The sequence below is a fragment of the Glandiceps talaboti genome, chromosome 6 (genome assembly GCF_964340395.1).
Source record: "Glandiceps talaboti chromosome 6, keGlaTala1.1, whole genome shotgun sequence".
Lineage (NCBI taxonomy): Eukaryota > Metazoa > Hemichordata > Enteropneusta > Spengelidae > Glandiceps > Glandiceps talaboti.
This window is the reverse complement of record NC_135554.1, coordinates 27,255,128-27,274,040: the sequence shown is the minus strand read 5'-3', so window position 1 is coordinate 27,274,040 and position 18,913 is coordinate 27,255,128. Positions and strand designations below refer to the sequence as shown.

The 18,913-nt window shown below is 37.9% G+C and overlaps 2 protein-coding genes across 2 annotated transcripts; one reads left to right on the top strand and one right to left on the bottom strand.

Moving 5' to 3' along the window:
• Positions 1–5,463: 5,463 nt before the first annotated feature.
• Positions 5,464–7,339, bottom strand: LOC144436729 (kelch-like protein 24). The gene has a single exon (XM_078125581.1). It carries the CDS (start codon positions 7,324–7,326, stop codon positions 5,593–5,595), a length of 1,734 nt encoding a protein of 577 aa, XP_077981707.1. The 5' UTR covers positions 7,327–7,339; the 3' UTR covers positions 5,464–5,592.
• A 2,238-nt stretch (positions 7,340–9,577) lies between these two features.
• Positions 9,578–18,707, top strand: LOC144436175 (hydroxysteroid dehydrogenase-like protein 2). Its single transcript, XM_078124886.1, has 8 exons — positions 9,578–9,604; positions 11,367–11,530; positions 12,285–12,498; positions 13,556–13,659; positions 14,561–14,662; positions 15,364–15,561; positions 16,253–16,429; positions 16,601–18,707. The coding sequence occupies exons 1-8, from the start codon at positions 9,591–9,593 to the stop codon at positions 16,843–16,845; spliced, it is 1,218 nt and encodes a 405-aa protein (XP_077981012.1). The 5' UTR covers positions 9,578–9,590; the 3' UTR covers positions 16,846–18,707.
• The last annotated feature ends 206 nt before the right edge of the window (positions 18,708–18,913 follow it).

Here is an 18,913-nt window from a genome sequence, read left to right as displayed (position 1 = left end):
TGGTGTGGTTTCAGGAGACCTCCAGAGGTGTACTAAGTCGGTGTGGTGTCAGGAGACCTCCTATAGGTGTTCTAAGTTGGTGTGGTTTCAGGAGACCTCCTATAGGTGTACTAAGTTGGTGTGGTGTCAGGAGACCTCCTATAGGTGTACTAAGTTGGTGTGGTTTCAGGAGACCTCCAGAGGTGTACTAAGTTGGTGTGGTTTCAGGAGACCTCCAGAGGTGTACTAAGTCGGTGTGGTTTCAGGAGACCTCCAGAGGTGTACTAAGTTGGTGTGGTTTCAGGAGACCTCCAGAGGTGTACTAAGTTGGTGTGGTGTCAGGAGACCTCCAGAGGTGTACTAAGTCGGTGTGGTTTCAGGAGACCTCCAGAGGTGTACTAAGTTGGTGTGGTGTCAGGAGACCTCCTATAGGTGTTCTAAGTTGGTGTGGTTTCAGGAGACCTCCAGAGGTGTACTAAGTCGGTGTGGTGTCAGGAGACCTCCTATAGGTGTACTAAGTTGGTGTGGTTTCAGGAGACCTCCAGAGGTGTACTAAGTCGGTGTGGTGTCAGGAGACCTCCTATAGGTGTTCTAAGTTGGTGTGGTGTCAGGAGACCTCCAGAGGTGTACTAAGTCGGTGTGGTGTCAGGAGACCTCCTATAGGTGTACGAAGTTGGTGTGGTTTCAGGAGACCTCCAGAGGTGTACTAAGTCGGTGTGGTTTCAGGAGATCTCCAAAGGTGTACTAAGTTGGTGTGATTTCAGGAGACCTCCTATAGGTGTACTAAGTCGGTGTGGTTTCAGGAGACCTCCAGAGGTGTACTAAGTTGGTGTGGTTTCAGGAGACCTCCAGAGGTGTACTAAGTTGGTGTGATTTCAGGAGACCTCCTATAGGTGTACTAAGTTGGTGTGGTTTCAGGAGACCTCCTATAGGTGTACTAAGTCGGTGTGGTTTCAGGAGACCTCCAGAGGTGTACTAAGTTGGTGTGGTTTCAGGAGACCTCCAGAGGTGTACTAAGTTGGTGTGATTTCAGGAGACCTCCTATAGGTGTACTAAGTTGGTGTGGTGTCAGGAGACCGCCAGAGGTGTACTAAGTCGGTGTGGTTTCAGGAGACCTCCAGAGGTGTACTAAGTTGGTGTGGTTTCAGGAGAACTCCAGAGGTGTACTAAGTCGGTGTGGTTTCAGGAGACCTCCAGAGGTGTACTAAGTTGGTGTGGTTTCAGGAGACCTCCAGAGGTGTACTAAGTTGGTGTGATTTCAGGAGACCTCCTATAGGTGTACTAAGTTGGTGTGGTGTCAGGAGACCTCCAGAGGTGTACTAAGTCGGTGTGGTTTCAGGAGACCTCCTATAGGTGTACTAAGCCGGTGTGGTTTCAGGAGACCTCCAGAGGTGTACTAAGTCGGTGTGGTTTCAGGAGACCTCCAGAGGTGTACTAAGTTGGTGTGGTTTCAGGAGACCTCCAGAGGTGTACTAAGTTGGTGTGGTTTCAGGAGACCTCCAGAGGTGTACTAAGTCGGTGTGGTTTCAGGAGACCTCCAGAGGGGTACTAAGTCGGTGTGGTTTCAGGAGACCTCCTATAGGTGTACTAAGTTGGTGTGGTTTCAGGAGACCTCCAGAGGTGTACTAAGTCGGTGTGGTTTCAGGAGACCTCCTATAGGTGTACTAAGTTGGTGTGGTGTCAGGAGACCTCCAGAGGTGTACTAAGTTGGTGTGGTGTCAGGAGACCTCCTATAGGTGTACTAAGTTGGTGTGGTGTCAGGAGACCTCCAGAGGTGTACTAAGTCGGTGTGGTTTCAGGAGACCTCCAGAGGTGTACTAAGTTGGTGTGGTTTCAGGAGACCTCCTATAGGTGTACTAAGTCGGTGTGGTGTCAGGAGACCTCCAGAGGTGTACTAAGCCGGTGTGGTTTCAGGAGACCTCCAGAGGTGTACTAAGCCGGTGTGGTTTCAGGAGACCTCCAGAGGTGTACTAAGTCGGTGTGGTTTCAGGAGACCTCCAGAGGTGTACTAAGTTGGTGTGGTGTCAGGAGACCTCCAGAGGTGTACTAAGTTGGTGTGGTGTCAGGAGACCTCCAGAGGTGTACTAAGTTGGTGTGGTTTCAGGAGACCTCCTATAGGTGTACTAAGTTGGCGTGGTGTCAGGAGACCTCCAGAGGTGTACTAAGTTGGTGTGGTTTCAGGAGACCTCCAGAGGTGTACTAAGTTGGTGTGGTTTCAGGAGACCTTCAGAGGTGTACTAAGTCGGTGTGGTTTCAGGAGACCTCCTATAGGTGTACTAAGTTGGTGTGGTTTCAGGAGACCTCCTATGGAGGTGTTCTAAGTCAGGATGGTTTGAAGAGACCCTCAGTATATTTGTTGAAGTTGTTGAGCTAACATGGTGTTGTCAGTCGTCAACAGAACTCAAAGCTTTCAGTCTCTCTATGCATCTTTTTAAATCAATGCTTTTTAAATCATCTTTTGAATTAATGCAGAAAATTGAATGTATTAAAATTTAACAAACAGAAGATAAGCTCTAATAAAACAACAACAGTGAAACAGTATGTCTATGTTTGTTGATTTATTTAGTCCACCTTTACTGACTATAAAGGGTATGATGTGTATGCTATACTCTGTCTCCATAACTGACACACAAACACAAGACAAGACATTTAATCTGCAATTTACTTTATTAATTTATTAATTTATTTTATTTAATCTCTTGCATTTCAGTCAAGCGTTATTAAAATACAGTCTCAACAGTACAAAGAAGTTATTAAGTTCATAAAAAATATGAATATTGAGACCAGGCAATATAACACATGGACTTATTTTATTGAAATTTGATAGTGTTGATAGAATAATGAAATAGTGAGTTATACATTTACTGAATTTTAAGATATTGTTACCCTGCATAAGCACAGGGTAAAGGACAAATAATCAATTTTGTACTCGCTGAAATATACAGATAATAATATTAGAAATCCGGAAAATCACGAGTACAAAATTGAATATTTGTCCTTTACCCTGTGGTATAAGCATACATGTCTATCATGTATGTGTGATTTTGTTTACTGATAAAATGAAGTGATGGAGTTATGATATAAAAATGCACTGCAATTAGGCACATATCATTTAACCATGGAGTGAATTGAAGCCTGTTAGATTTATGTAAACATCCAACACTACAGTTCTTTACGTCAGGGTCTATGATATAACCTATCTTCATCATAAACTTGAAAGAGTCAGAAAACAGTTAAAAATCCCTTCTTACAAGTCCACAATTTGACTTGCTAATGGTTCATAAAACATTACTAGGTCATCAAAAGGTCACTTACTGTAAATGTGTTTTTTAATATTTATACTAAATACATTTAGTAGTATATATAGATTTGTAAAATCTATGTGAGTTCAAAAGCCTTTCTATCCAGGATTACATCTAAAATAATCTGACACGTTTGTTGCTACTATGGTCATTTAAAATCATCATAAAAAATCCTGAAGCTAAAATACAAATTGTCAATCATTATTTTGTACATATCTTTATTCCTTTGTGTGACATGGTAGCATTGTCATTATTTGCTGTGGAGGTTTTAACTAATAATCTGTCATTAGATTTAAATTACAATGTATTAATTAATGTAAAATACTCAATGTGCTGAAATTTCAACTGGTACCAATTGTTTTTTTCAAACTAAAGCACATGTTTATTAAAATTTCCATCATACCAGTAGTTTTAGTATGACAATAGTATGTAATAACAAATCCTACATATATACATGTATTGGCAGGCATTAAATGGTGACAGTTTGGACATGTCTATCAAATTCTGTAAAGTAAAAAGAATAATCCACTATGAATAATTATCCATCAGTAAAAACCTACAAATTAAAAATCTGTACAAACAGCTTCACTTGATTCGCCCTTTATAAACAATTATCTGGTATAAAAAGTTACAAAATTATCCAAAATGTTGACATATGAAATAGTGGCAATCCTATGAATGTAAATACATTTGCAATCCTATGAATGTAAATACATTGGCAAACTTTGTGAATACACCAGATAAAAACATAATAATCCACAAAACAATATCAAAATATGACAAGTGAAATATTTGTCATTGGCACGGAAAGTGAAGTGAAAGTAAATACAATGTATCGATTTACAAAATGTACAATGGCTTTATATATATATTTTTAGAATTCATTATTTTGTGTAGGTGTTAAATGTCTGTGACAATGATGAAATACAGAAAGGGGAGGGACAAGAAATATGTTTGTGACATGCAAATAGGTAGTGATCAGCAACCATTGAGTGATGGTTGCCCTCATTTGATGCCAACTAGCATCGACAACACCCTAGATAATTATAATACAGTAAGTATGGCTGTTGTTAAAATCTATATCTATATCTATGATAATTTCCCTCTTCTCTCTTCCCCTCATCTACAAACTACTTCAACATTATCAACATCAAGTTGTAAATCAAGACTTTAATATGCCCCCCCCCCATTTCAATTCTGTTGATTGAGACTTTAATATGCCCCCCCCCCCCCCCCCATTTCACTTCTTTATTAATTGCTGATCAGTACCACACAAGACCTAATCCTAATAAATGTCTGTTTTGTGTTTTATCTGCAAACAATCAATGTCTGTCCTATCAATTTTTAGGTAAGGGGATCATATGGGAGTCACCCTATAAAATGATATGACATTGCTCTGAACCCAACATGACTAGTGTTGTCATGCTCTGAAAAATGATGTAACATAAACCATGTTACCAGGAGTGCCACTTAATTGACCAATGATGAGTGTGATAGGCCTGTGAAATGGCAAAATATTCACATCACTTGACAGTGACTAGTGTTGTTTTGGACCTGTAAAATGACATGGCCTGACATAACAACACACTCCACTTGACACTGACAGTGACTAATGTTGCTTAGGACCTGTAAAATGACATGGCCTTAAACACACTCCACTTGACACTGACAGTGACTAATGTTGCTTAGGACCTGTAAAATGACATGGCCTTAAACACACACCACTTGACACTGAGAGTGACTAATGTTGCTTAGGACCTGTAAAATGACATGGCCTGACATAACAACACACACCACTTGACACTGAGAGTGACTAATGTTGCTTAGGACCTGTAAAATGACATGGCCTGACATAACAACACACACCACTTGACACTGAGAGTGACTAATGTTGCTTAGGACCTGTAAAATGACATGGCCTGACATAACAACACACTCCACTTGACACTGAGAGTGACTAATGTTGCTTAGGACCTGTAAAATGACATGGCCTTAAACACACACCACTTGACACTGAGAGTGACTAATGTTGCTTAGGACCTGTAAAATGACATGGCCTGACATAACAACACACACCACTTGACACTGAGAGTGACTAATGTTGCTTAGGACCTGTAAAATGACATGGCCTGACATAACAACACACACCACTTGACACTGAGAGTGACTAATGTTGCTTAGGACCTGTAAAATGACATGGCCTGACATAACAACACACACCACTTGACACTGAGAGTGACTAATGTTGCTTAGGACCTGTAAAATGACATGGCCTGACATAACAACACACACCACTTGACACTGAGAGTGACTAATGTTGTTTAGGACCTGTAAAATGACTAGGTGGGAAATGTGGATGTAGGATGGTGACAGCATGTTGGTTGATTATTGCCTCATGGCTGTCAATGATGGTCCATTGATCATCTTCAGGAACATAGCACTCTACTGAATTCAGAACACACTTCTTACCAAAGTGCCCCTCTTTCTCCCCTCCAAAGATATACAATTTCCCATTGCACACAGCTGTACAGAAATCATGCCGACTTTCATTCAAGTTCTTCACAGTTCTCCATACATTTTTCTCAACATCAAACAACTCAATGTGGTTGTAGTAGGGCATGTTACCAATGGTGTATATACATCTGTTGAGTGCTTCGGTACCTATTCGCTGAGTACGTACTCTCATCTGACCTCTAAGACTCCATTCTTGAGTAATGGGGTTAAAACACTGGATATCAGGTATATCATCACATGATGAACTCCCACCCCCGAAGACGAAAATCTGACCAATGCATGAGACAACTGAATACCAATTGACAACTGGCGTTGGGAGAGTCGTCACAACATTCCAGGTGTTTGTGTCAGGATTGTATTTCTCTACCTTTTCCAGGACAGTGCGATTTAATCCATAACCACCTACTAAATACACATGGTTGTTGCAGGCTACCAGTTTTCCATGCCATCTTGGCTGTGAGGGGCTGGCAACGGTTGTCCACACATCATCATGTGGTAAGTACAGCCAGGCATTACCAAGGTTTGTTCGAACCATAACATTACTGCCTAATGGTGCCGCGGTCTGAATCTTTTCATATTTCTGAAATGGTGGCGGTTCAAGCTGTGTGCTAACTCTGTTGTCAGGATCATACATGATAGTTTTGTGTTGAATTTCAACATCATCAGATGACACTGCACCAAGAATAATCACCACCTCTTTGTAGTTTCTTGGCTGACAGTGTGCAAACTTCAATTCTTGCAACTCTTTAAAAGACATATTTTGATACTTCTGTGCTTCTTCAACAAACTGCTCAACATCTATGTTCTCTGGAACAACTGGATCATTTGCTACTCTGGAGAGACTGTCAGGTGATAGAAATGGCAATCTCAACGTCTTCAAGATGGCTGAGAGTGAACTTTGTCGTTTTTCTAGATCATGTTTGACCCACTTTAAGGATGCTTCATAGACAATTTCCTCACTGTCAAGAAATAACTCCTTCGATAAGTACTTGAGAAGAAGTTCTTCCGGGAGTTGTAGAAATTCATCACATTTGCAGACTTCTGAAAAGTGAGCAACACTGAACATGTCAGCTTTCTTGTACAGCTCAGTTAAATTATGCAAATAAGAAAATTGCAAGATACCAAGGCAGTTTGATGGCTCCATATGTTCTCTCATGAACACAGAACATGCAGCTTCTAGAGATGATATCTGAAAAAGACTAGCTGCTTCCAGAATGGACTGGGCATTTTGCTCTGTGATGTTAATACACCCTGTGTACAAAAACTCCACTACAGTACTGAGAACTCCAGATTGAACACCATTCAACATTATTTTCTCCACATGCCTTTCCTTCATATCATGTGAAAACATAGCATTGAAATAGTTACTGCATAATGCCAACATTGCTCTGTGACAAGTTATTTCTTCAGTTCCAACACACAGGACAACATCAGTGAACTTGTTCTCCAGTCTCAACTGATTGAGACCTCTCAGTACAAAGGTTGGTTGACTTGTGTCTTTGAAATTGAAGATAGAATCAGATGCATCCATTGAGTCATTATCATCCATATTGTCAGAACTTGCCACTGCTTCAGCCATCTCACATTAGTTGTAACTTGAAGAACACCTAAAGGAGAAAGAGGCAAAAGTTAATAAGAACTTCATCTTGTGGTACTGAATTAGATTTTGTATTTTTCTTACATACTATCTGTCAATCAATCACTATAACTCTGTACTGGCTGCAACTGGTACTCTAGGGTTGTCGGTGGCCGAGTGGTTAAACCACTTGCCTCTTATCACTGCGGTCGGGGTTCGAACCCCATTCAGGGTTCGATTAAATTTACGACGCTGTAAGTAAGAAGAGTGTTGTTCAGTTTGACTCTACCGAACAACGCAGGTTTTCCCCGGGTACTCCGGTTTCCTCCTGCATTAACACTGAACATTGAGGAGGGTCGCTTTCTATAGGTGTGAGTCACCTGTGTGACTCATTCCTGACTTTATGTCAAAGCTGAATAAATAAATAAATAAAAAAATAAATAAAACTGGGACATTTTTTTAAGCAATCAATGATACGGTCAGTTTTACTATTACTAATAAATGAAAAGACATTGTACCTGTTAATTATAATGGTTGATTTTATCTTATGTTATCCATACATAGTGTATCGTGACTGTGATGGATTTACATGTAAATCTTTGAATCCTTATTTTTTTTTCAACTTATTTTAGATGCTCTCAATGGTGCCATGTGTTATTTTTGCATTTGTGTTGTTGTAATTTGTCTCTCTCGAAATAAAACACTTAAAAAAATATATATATAATTATATAAATCTTTGAATCCATCGTCATTTCAGTTCTACATGTATATGGTACTACTCATAAAATGATTCAATATATCTCATGGTGTACAATAATGAGAAGTTGGTCACTACATTTTATATGTAACAAAACAGTTTCAACAATACGGTCGTCCAGTTGCAGTAAGTACAGCTTTGATACATTTAAATTGAAGTGAAATCTAAAACATTATTGTGTTTGATGTTAACACTATTAATGATGACTATGAAGTATGGAGGTACCTAATGTACATATAGATGACTTCTACCACTATCCAGGGAGATATTAGGTATTAGATACATGTATTAGCATGCATGAGTCAGGTTCAACAAAAAAATATGGAATACATACTCTGGTCATTCTACATCATAACAATGTAGTCTATGTCACGACAACGTGTGTCTACATCACTGATTCTGCTGTGTTCGAAATATGAGCCAAAATGCTTAATTAAAATTGCCATTACTTTCCCTAATTTTTTTTTATTACTGGCGATTGTATAATGATATCATATCCCAATATTTTTCTTCATTCAGCCAGAAAATACTTATGACCTACGGCCCTAACGGGTTGTCACTACTTGTCTAGCGACTCATAGTGACAAGGGTGCCTTAGGTCATTCATATTTTACTTGGCTGAATGAAGAAAAATGTTTGGGAATAATATCTAATTACCCCAAAATACCTCCATGCTCAGTGATCTATGTTATAACCATGGAGGTATTACTAGGGGAGTCTCCTTGTACCACCATGCTTATGTTATAACCATGGATACTTTCATGCTCTAACTATGTTATGAAATTTAATCAACTCACTGTGTCCTTCTCTTTGCTCTTAAACATTTCCAAACTAAAAACTAAACTTCAAAGCTATGGATCAAAATTTCAAAAAGTGTGTCCATTACATGTTGCCTATCAGGGGGAAATAAAAAGGTACCGACTGCAAAAATTTGGACAGAGCACTTATTAAGTTATTTAGGTCCCTGGGAGTTATGTCATTAAACATTCTGATTGAAATACACCCCCAAGCAACTGTAATCAAATGATAACCTTTCAACTGTATCAGAAGACATTTGGACACAAAATTACAAATTAGTTGACCTGGGTCGACGGCCATAATTGTAGATGATGTACTGCATGCCCTGTAGACTTTGGAGTTTGAAACGACCGTCGATAAGACCTGAGTAACAAGGACACCACCTAGTACTGAACTTAAAATGAACTCAATGCGGCAATCGGAAGGTAACTATGCATCATTAGGCAAACACATATGTAAAGAATGCACTAACCGTGAACAAGTAACCATATCCAGTTGAAATATTAAAGACTGTTGGAATATATAAAGCGACTTTCGTGATCTCAAGATCAGCTGACTACATCGTACACAGTATGCTAATTTTTAACTTTGACCTTTCACGAAGTGGAGGACACAAATAACCCACGCACCTCCCTGACCGAGTTGTGTGTTTGCAGACGAAATCATGCTGAATACCGGGTAGGAAATTTACACATTTTTGTCACTTTTAGAATAAATTAAGGCACAAAACATACAGTGTATGCTATAGTTAAACTATAACTTTTTCGTCAAGAAACAAGATAACAACATGAACGTGTGATTTACTACTAGCATGAATGTTTTCCGAGCCACATCATCAACCAACTAGCAACTTAGTTGTTACCGGTGTTACAGTCACTTGTGAACAAATATTCAATTTCTATTCAAGGATGGTCATAATACAAAATAATATCGTTATAATTAGGTGTTTACGAATATTCAAAACATATTTGTAAATAACTGATAACGCCATTATTTTGTATTATGGTCATCCTTGATTAGAATATTAGCTCACAAGTTTATAATTTATTTGAACTGGTAATAATTCCTGGAGGAATTACTATTTACAAAGCTCAAATAAAAATGAAGACCGTAAAATAAAATAAAATTTACAGTAAATCAAAATTAAAAGATAAAAATTATTGATATGAAAATCTGTTACATAATCATACATGTTACTGACATGTTTATAAAAATATAATGAATTTACATGTGTGACAATTACATGTGTACATTTGACACAGTCATTACAACAGCCATGGGTATGAATTACTTGGTTATATGAGTATGGTATCTAATACATGTATAATAAGACAAGTCATCTTTTAGAGTGTATCATATATTCACAGGACAAAGTTTCATGGGTATAGGCAACATTTGTGTTTCGCCATCTTGAACGCTGCACAGGGTTTTGGGATTGCTCTCGCAACGAATACCACACATTGATTACCAAATTATTTTGAATTTCAGTAAAAGTTTGAAGCGACAGCCACTCCAGTAGCTCAATTTCATTGTCTTGAATGTACTAAGTAGTGTTTTTTCACTGTACGTCGTCATACAACTAAAGAATTAATCAACACGAGTACGACTGTGAACGCTATTTGTAGCATCGCCGTATCATGTGTTCCGTTATTACTTCTGGTAAATTAAGCACAATTTTGGTAACATTCCGATTCAATTCAATCACTGCATGGCTTCCTTGTCAAATATACTAAAAAATAAATTTATATAATATATACATGTATAAATATTGTCTCACTATAGTTCATTGCACATTCATGTTGTAAAATAACGTACAAATAGAGAGCAATACGACATCAGAATACTGATTGTAAGTCGAAAACACATCATAAAATGATGTAAACAGCATGCATTCAATTACCGCTGACAGTCGATCACAACACGTCCAAATCGCCGATCGTAAAAAAATGTCTTGAAATGACGACGTTCGGTGAAAAAAAAATCTTGGTACATTAAAAACGATAAAAAGAAGCTTATGGAATGGTTATCTCTTCAAACTCTCACGGAAACTCAAAACAATTCGGTAATCAATGTTCGCTATTCATATGGTGTTGTCCATAGTAAAGATGGCTTTCGACTGATTCTACCCCCACAGTCGTCTTCAAATTTCCCGATGCACATTGCGAGAGCAATCCCACAACCCCGTGCACCGTTCAAGATGGCAAAACACATATGTTGCCTATAGACCTTACTATTGAAGAGCGCCCTCTAGTGGTATTTTAGTTGGAACTTGAACAAAAAAATTTGAGGGGGGAGGGGTTTTAAATGAGGTGTGATTTCTGGACATAAGTACTAAATACCATTATTTTTACACAGCTCAAATGTGTTTGGGGAAAAGCTGTCATGAATGAGGTAGAGAACTCAAACAATTTGGTTTACTTTTCTTTGTGTGTATGACCAGAAAACTAGCTGGAAGAACTCTCTTCATTACTGGAGCAAGTCGAGGTATTGGTAAAGCAATAGCTCTGAAAGCTGCCAGAGATGGTGCTAACATTGTCATAGCTGCTAAGACTGATCAACCTCATCCTAAACTACCAGGAACTATCTACACAGCTGCTGAAGAAAGTAAGCAGTATTTCATACAAAGTTGACCTGTACATGTGTGTTACTACATCATGTAGTTTGATTTGATAATGGTTTAGATGTCAGTGATAGGAAGCAATATGGTGTTATTTCAATCCTTGGAAAATAAGGACTAACAGACTTTTTGGGCGATGGCTCATCCTCACAGTAAAGCTATATCAACATTCATTTCAAGACCATAAAACTTCCCATCAAATGATGAAGTGTAATACACATTTCTGAAGTTCTGATAATTTGCATGACTCTTTCTCTAGAAACTTTAAGCTTTCACTGTTTGCAGTAATTTAGAATTATTGTAACTTTGCTGGTTATGCTGCTGACTTGTATTGTGTTAAGGAGTTAATGGACTGAATGATTGTTGTCTACACTACCAGGGGGTACTGTAATTACTTGATACAAACACTGCATGAAAAGTGGCGTTTCTGGTTTCATATACCCGGCATTCACATAATGGAAATGCGACATTTCTCCGAATTTTAGGCAATTCCGCTGTGTGATCATCATGTATACAGAACCAGAAATGCCACCCTTTCATGCAGTGAAATGGTCATTAGCTAATAGTGCCAAAAACAATGAATCTGTAGTGTTAGTCTAAATTGGATGAGAGCATGATCAAGCACAACATTTTATACATTCTATGGTAAGCAATATCTTTTTTTAGTTTTGAAGTGAAGCATTGTATGTTATATCAAAGTCCATGAGATCACTCTTGTTTGTCAATGTTTGTTTGTAACAGTTGAAGCAGCTGGTGGAAAGTGTTTACCCTGTATAGTTGATGTGAGAAGTGAAGAGCATATACAGAATGCTGTGGATTCTGCAGTTAAGAAGTTTGGTGGTATTGATATTCTGGTGAACAATGCAAGTGCTATTGCTCTAACAAACACACAGGAGACTGATATGAAAAGATATGACCTTATGCACAGTATCAACACAAGGGGAACATTTTTAACGTAAGTTGTGTGTTTACTTTTTGGGTTTTGTTTTTGTTCCGAGTCTCGTGACTGTGGCAGGCCAGCTTATAGAGACACAAACTAAAGCTATTGTTGCAACATGCTAATGTAAGCTAGTATGACATATATGTCAGTACTCTCACAGTAGGACAGCATTTGTGATTAGCAAGCTTTTTCTCAATTGACATGATCGTCTGGGTTACCCAGACTCTCACTGCTGGGGTTCTTCTAAGAGACCACCCAGACGAGAGTCTGGGGCAACCATATTCCAACTACCCAGCACCAGATATATCTCCAGGAGCAGTGCATGCTGGGGAATATTTCACATCCAACATTGCAGGCTGTACAATTTAGGTACCTTTGCGTCAGGTTATCACTTTTCAAGCGACTGATATCTCTTAATTACAACAAATAGGCCTTTGTAAGCCCATATTTTATGACTTGGGAGAGATGTATTGTGTGACTTCTGGTGCAGGGTAGTTGAGATGTGGTTTCTCCAGACTTCCAGTATTCACACTATCCTCTACTGTCCCTTGTTTAATCTACCACATTGCACAATGATAGTTTTAGTTTCTGTCTGTCTTAGTTAGCTGAAAGCTTTCTTTCCACAATAATGAATAAGGCAGGCTTTATACCTGATGAAAATCATAGCCATGTGTTTTGTGTGAAACTGACAGTTGAAGGCAGCAACCAAATATTGATATTACTGAAAATGTATGTTTATGAACAACATGCAATCATAGACCCTACACATGTAGGGTCTATGATGCAATGAAGAAGAAAGTAGGATTTTAATTTTAGGAGAGGCAAGTGCTACACTGATATCTTAGCAAGTGTAACAATAGAAAAGAAACATCAATCACTAAAGTACTTTATAACAACGATGAAACACTTGTAATTGAAAAGGATGATCCTGGATCATTTGTTACATTGAAGATTCAGTTCTTTGTTACAGCTGCTATAATAAGGTATCAATTCCTGAACAAGAACCAGTTAGCAAATTTGCAGCTTAGATTGATTGTTCTTAGTTTGAGTGTGTTGTATTTGTCCTATTCAGATCAAAACTGTGTTTACCATATTTGAAGATTGGTAAGAATCCACACATATTGAATATCAGTCCACCACTGAATTTGGCAGCAAGATGGTTTGCAAACCATGTCGGTGAGTGTTTCTATTGAATTTAATGTACAAGTTTACTTTCATATGGAGATAATACCACATAGACCTGCTCATTGTGTCACATTAATCGCCTTATATTCATCTGTCATATTTTGTTGGTTGTTTATTTGGAGTGCCCACTGACAAGCACTTGTCAGCAGAAAAGTCAGCATATGCCAAAATGGGTGGTGACAAGTTGGCGTCTGAACTGACAGTCAGCAATACTGAATATAGATTGGTTTACAGTCTCATCTCAGCTTTGAGAAGCTCAAACAAAGAGAATGATGGGACCAAAGCAAGTCTGTACTGAATGTACAAGGTATAGCCAGGTGAATCATAACACCGGCTTCCTGATGATCAAACTGTAATTAAATTTTGTCAGTGCATGATAGCACACCAGTTTGCTGAAGTAGGATATGATCTTTTCAATGTACCAAAGAGCTCAAAACTGTCATTGTGGACGTGATCAACATCAAGGGAGTTTTTACACAAACAATTTTCTGGCATTCTTTATAAACGTGGGCTTTGTTTACCCTATTGGAAGGCTGTGCACATGTATAGAGGGCGCTATGCATGGCCCACACTACCTGAAATTATAAGAGACAGAAATCAACCACAAAGTAATACCAGATTTCCTGGAATCCCCATCCAATATAGTCTGTAAGGTATGCCATAATGGGGTGCCCTCACACATCAGCCAACCCCTAAACAGAGAGGAGGCCGGTGAGGGTGAAATCATGACGTATCTTACAGTCTACATCCAATACTGGGATGTTTCTAAACAATTTTGTTGAAACTTGAATCCATTGCAAGTTGAAACTAGTAGACATATTACAATATAGAGTGATAAATGAAATACACACAAATATTGCTAACTTATTTTCCATTCTATTTTTTTTTTCAGCCTATACCATGGCAAAGTATGGTATGTCTATGTGTGTACTAGGAATGGCGGAAGAGTTGAAAGAGGATGGTATTGCTGTCAATGCACTCTGGCCAAGAACAGGTACACTAGTCATCATTCACCTAATATCGGCTGTAACCAATCAATAATCTCTGATTACAAATCAAACTATCAAAAATCAAATTTGTAATATTGAAAGTTTGAATCTCAACCTTGAAGAAATTACTCGTACAAAAAGTATGGAAAATCCATACAATTGATTATTACCCACTTCTGAACAAACTGTAATGGTGTGGATGTATATGACTATTTCATTAAACAGGCTGTATTGAATGTGTACAAGATACATATGACAAAACTCAATTCATACCTAATTATAGATTTGAATTGAAAACCCAGTCGCATGCAAGTACATGAGATCAAAATGTCCTTTGACTAAACCTGTATATGTTGTAGTCAAAGTCTAAATATGATGTTTAATTAAAAGCTACTCTTTACCAAAGGAAAAATATTGCAATGCAAATAAAAATGTGCTCTGAGATAACTTACCCAACATCTACTGCATTCCAACATGGTCACTGGTATGGGTTTCGTGTAAAGTGTACTGGTAACTAATGTTGGCATTAGTGTTTTTTGTTGACAACAGTAATCAAGAGAACCCCACCAAGTATACTCAAACAAGCAGAGTTCCATCTTATATTGCAACGTGGCGTTGTTTGTGAGTTTGATCGTCTCCCCCCCCCCCCCACCCCTTTCTTGACTCGTACACATTTTCATGATGCCATTGTCTGTCTTTTTCACAGCAATCATCACTGCTGCTATGGAGATGCTAGGAGGTTCAGACGTTGGTAAACAATGCCGTACACCTGAAATCATGTCCGACTCTGCCTATGTCATTCTTACCAAAGATAGTAGAAGCTTTTCAGGCAACTTTTGCATTGATGATACAGTACTTGCAGATGTCGGAGTGACAAACTTTGACCAGTATGCAGTTGACCCAGGTATGGCTGCTATATAAACCATTTAAATAAGCTATTGAGCAAAGAATTTGTATTGATTAATTAATTAAAAACACACTTCCATGTCTTGTGTTTCTAACTAATAGCCATCCTCATCACATGGAATATTTCAGTGTACACCTCACCATAATAGTTACAGACTCAGTCTATGTAGGTCTGTTCCAATATGTAATTTCTTTATATATCTCTTGTCTGTTTATCTATCAAACTGTCTATCTGTAATTAGATTTAATTTAAGATATAGACATAGATCTGTAAATCTGTAAGATGTAAGAGGAAGTTCATCTCTTTGACTGTCATAGTCATGGTGTACAGGTTATCATGATATGTACATATTTTCTCACTTTGTAACTGCTACATTCAAAAGCTTTATCTTATTCTCAGTTTAAACAGCAGGGCTTGACATTAGCAGTTGTCCATGGCACATGAACTACTAAACATGTATTTACAAGATGGTAGCTTGTCAGAACAATGGAAATCAATAGATTATTGTAGCTGAAAAAGTGCTCTTGGATAAATATGACGTCCACATGTAGAAGTTAAATGTGAGCCCTGAACAGGGTTTCCTTTTTTCTAATAATTAGATTACTTTGATCACTCCCCACTTTTCTGCCGTCACTTGCAAACAAGAACCTATCTGAATTTCAATTTAATGTTGTCTTCTTTTTTCCAGGATACCCTCTACTTCCAGATTATTTCCTTGAAATAGAATCACCAGAAGGTGGTAAAAGTGAAGACGAAAGCATTTCAGCTGACGCAGAGACTGCCAAGACCCTAGGTGTTGTTAAGTCGATGTTAAGTGAAAAATTAGTGGGCCAAGTTGGTGGAGTATTCCAGTTTAATCTAAAAGGTATATTTTGATAATGTTATGATTACTGTATTGTTAGCTTTTTTGGTTGAAGTGATGAAAATGATAGAATGGCTTTGGTTTTCTTCAGTCAAATGAAATGAAAAAATAATATGAAAATAGTTTTGAATACAAAATTTCATATTGAAAATCTACCTATTTTTTGCTTTACAGGTGACGGTGAAGGGAAGTATTATTTAGATCTGAAAAATGGAAGTGGTGCTCTGGGTAGTGGAGAACCCTCTGATGTGAAGGCTGATTGCACTATGACCATGAAGAGTGCAGATTTCAACAAAATGTTTGCTGGCAACTTGAAACCAGCCACTGCTTTCATGATGGGTAAACTCAAGATCAAAGGAGATATGAGTAAAGCTATGAAATTGGAAAAGTTACTGCATACCATGAAGTCAAAGTTATAAGTTACCTTTGATCTGGGGATACCAGAGGGTATACCATGTACATGAAAATACAATGCAATTTAGCAGATTCAGGGAAATAAGGGTGAAATGGCCATAGACAATTGTCTACTCAAACACTATACGAAAAGTCAAATTTACCCACCTTTACCCTAGGTGAGACCCACCTAATCACCATCTCTGTCCTGGGGTAGTACGAGACGTAGTACCACTTTTGACTGTCTACAACCCCCAGGTGAGAGATCACCGGGGGTAAATTAAGTCAAAGGTGGTACTTCGTCTCATACTCACCAGATTTACACATCCTCTGCCCAAGATTTACCCCAGTGGAAAGATATGGTCAAATATGACTTTTCGTATAGTGAAACTCAACTTAGAAGTATTACTATATAAACAAAATGGAATGCAGCAGTGTGGTTACATAAACAACTGCCTGTTGTATTTTCAAAATCATATAATTTAATCCCCCTACGGGTGGAGAGGGTTATTACATTGGGGTACGTCCATCTGTCCATACACTCTGATTTCTCGGACATGCATCATCCTATTTCATCCGAACTTGGCACAAAGGTTACACAATTTGAGACATATGCACATCTCTTAATTTTGTGACCATGATGGGCAAATGGCAGCCATATTTGTCATAAACACATTTTACCCCATATATCCAAGATTTATAGACATGGGCATCATTCAAGTGTATCCCACATTCTCAATGTTAAGCTTTCTAATGTGCCTCAGCCTTTGACCTTGACTAACATTTCAAGGTCAAATAGCAAAAATTTGTCTTCGTATCGTAACTCAAGATGTTGAATCCCAGAGACTTATTTCAAGTGTCTATACCCATATTATCAGAGGTAAGCTCTCCTTTTATACCTTGACAGCATCTTCAAGGTCAAAGAGCAAATTGCTCAGTGACTTGTGAAGTTTTGTATCTAGAGACACCATTCAAATGTCTGTACCTACATGCCTAGACTTATAGAGACTCCATTTAAGTGTGTATACCCACATCGTTATAGGTACACTTACTATTCAGACATTGGCTTTTGACCTTAACCTACATCTTCAAGGTCAAATTAAAACATTTCCACTTTAACTTTTCCATACAACGAACCAGTTTGGGGCTATGTCTTCTATGAAGGCTTGTTTTCTGTTGTAGCATTTGAACGCTTGTAATGCATACAAAATTATTTGCTTTTGAGACAAAAATTGATATTTATAGCTACACTACAATTAAAACCTGGTGCGCTATTGGATACTAAACAGGTGCTACAAGCCATTTATCCAATGAGTACATTGCTTGAAAGATAAGTTTATAAAATATGCACATATGTTATCATATACTTAATTTTTTATGCTAGACTGTTGAGTTGTAGGCAGCTTTTTTCTGTGTAGTTCTGTACATTTCCAAGTAGACCTCAATATTTTCACTCACTCTGTTGTACAACAGTTGGGTATCAATGCAATGCAATATTTTCATCCACAGCAGCACTGACAAAAATATCAATAAATGGCTTGTTTATACAAATAAGATACAAAACTATAGCATTGTGGTAACAAGCCAAAATTTTGTTAAATTGAATTATTTGTTGTGTGTGAAACAATAAAAGTGAGTGTGTATTGGTGATGTAGTATGTCATTTTTTGGCCAACTTACTGTCAGGAAAATATGATGAATGAATGACATACATTGTGAGTGTAAGAATAAATCAAACAAACATGTTTGCATAGATGTTGGTTGATTACTAGTTTGAAATGAGTTTGCTGGTGTCAAAGTTTACCTTGGTAGTTGAACTGCAGTGTACTGTGTGAAGGTGTCACAGATATAAGCTGACATAGATGGGGAATCTGGTGAAATGTATATTCTTGCTATACATATATTATGGTTTTTTGAAGGGGGGGGGGGGGGGGGTTCACAGATATAAGCTAACATAGATGGGGAATCTGGTGAAATGTATATTCTTGCTATACATATATTATGGTTTTTTGAAGGGGGGGGGGGTTCACAGATATAAGCTAACATAGATGGGGAATCTGGTGAAATGTATATTCTTGCTATACATATATTATGG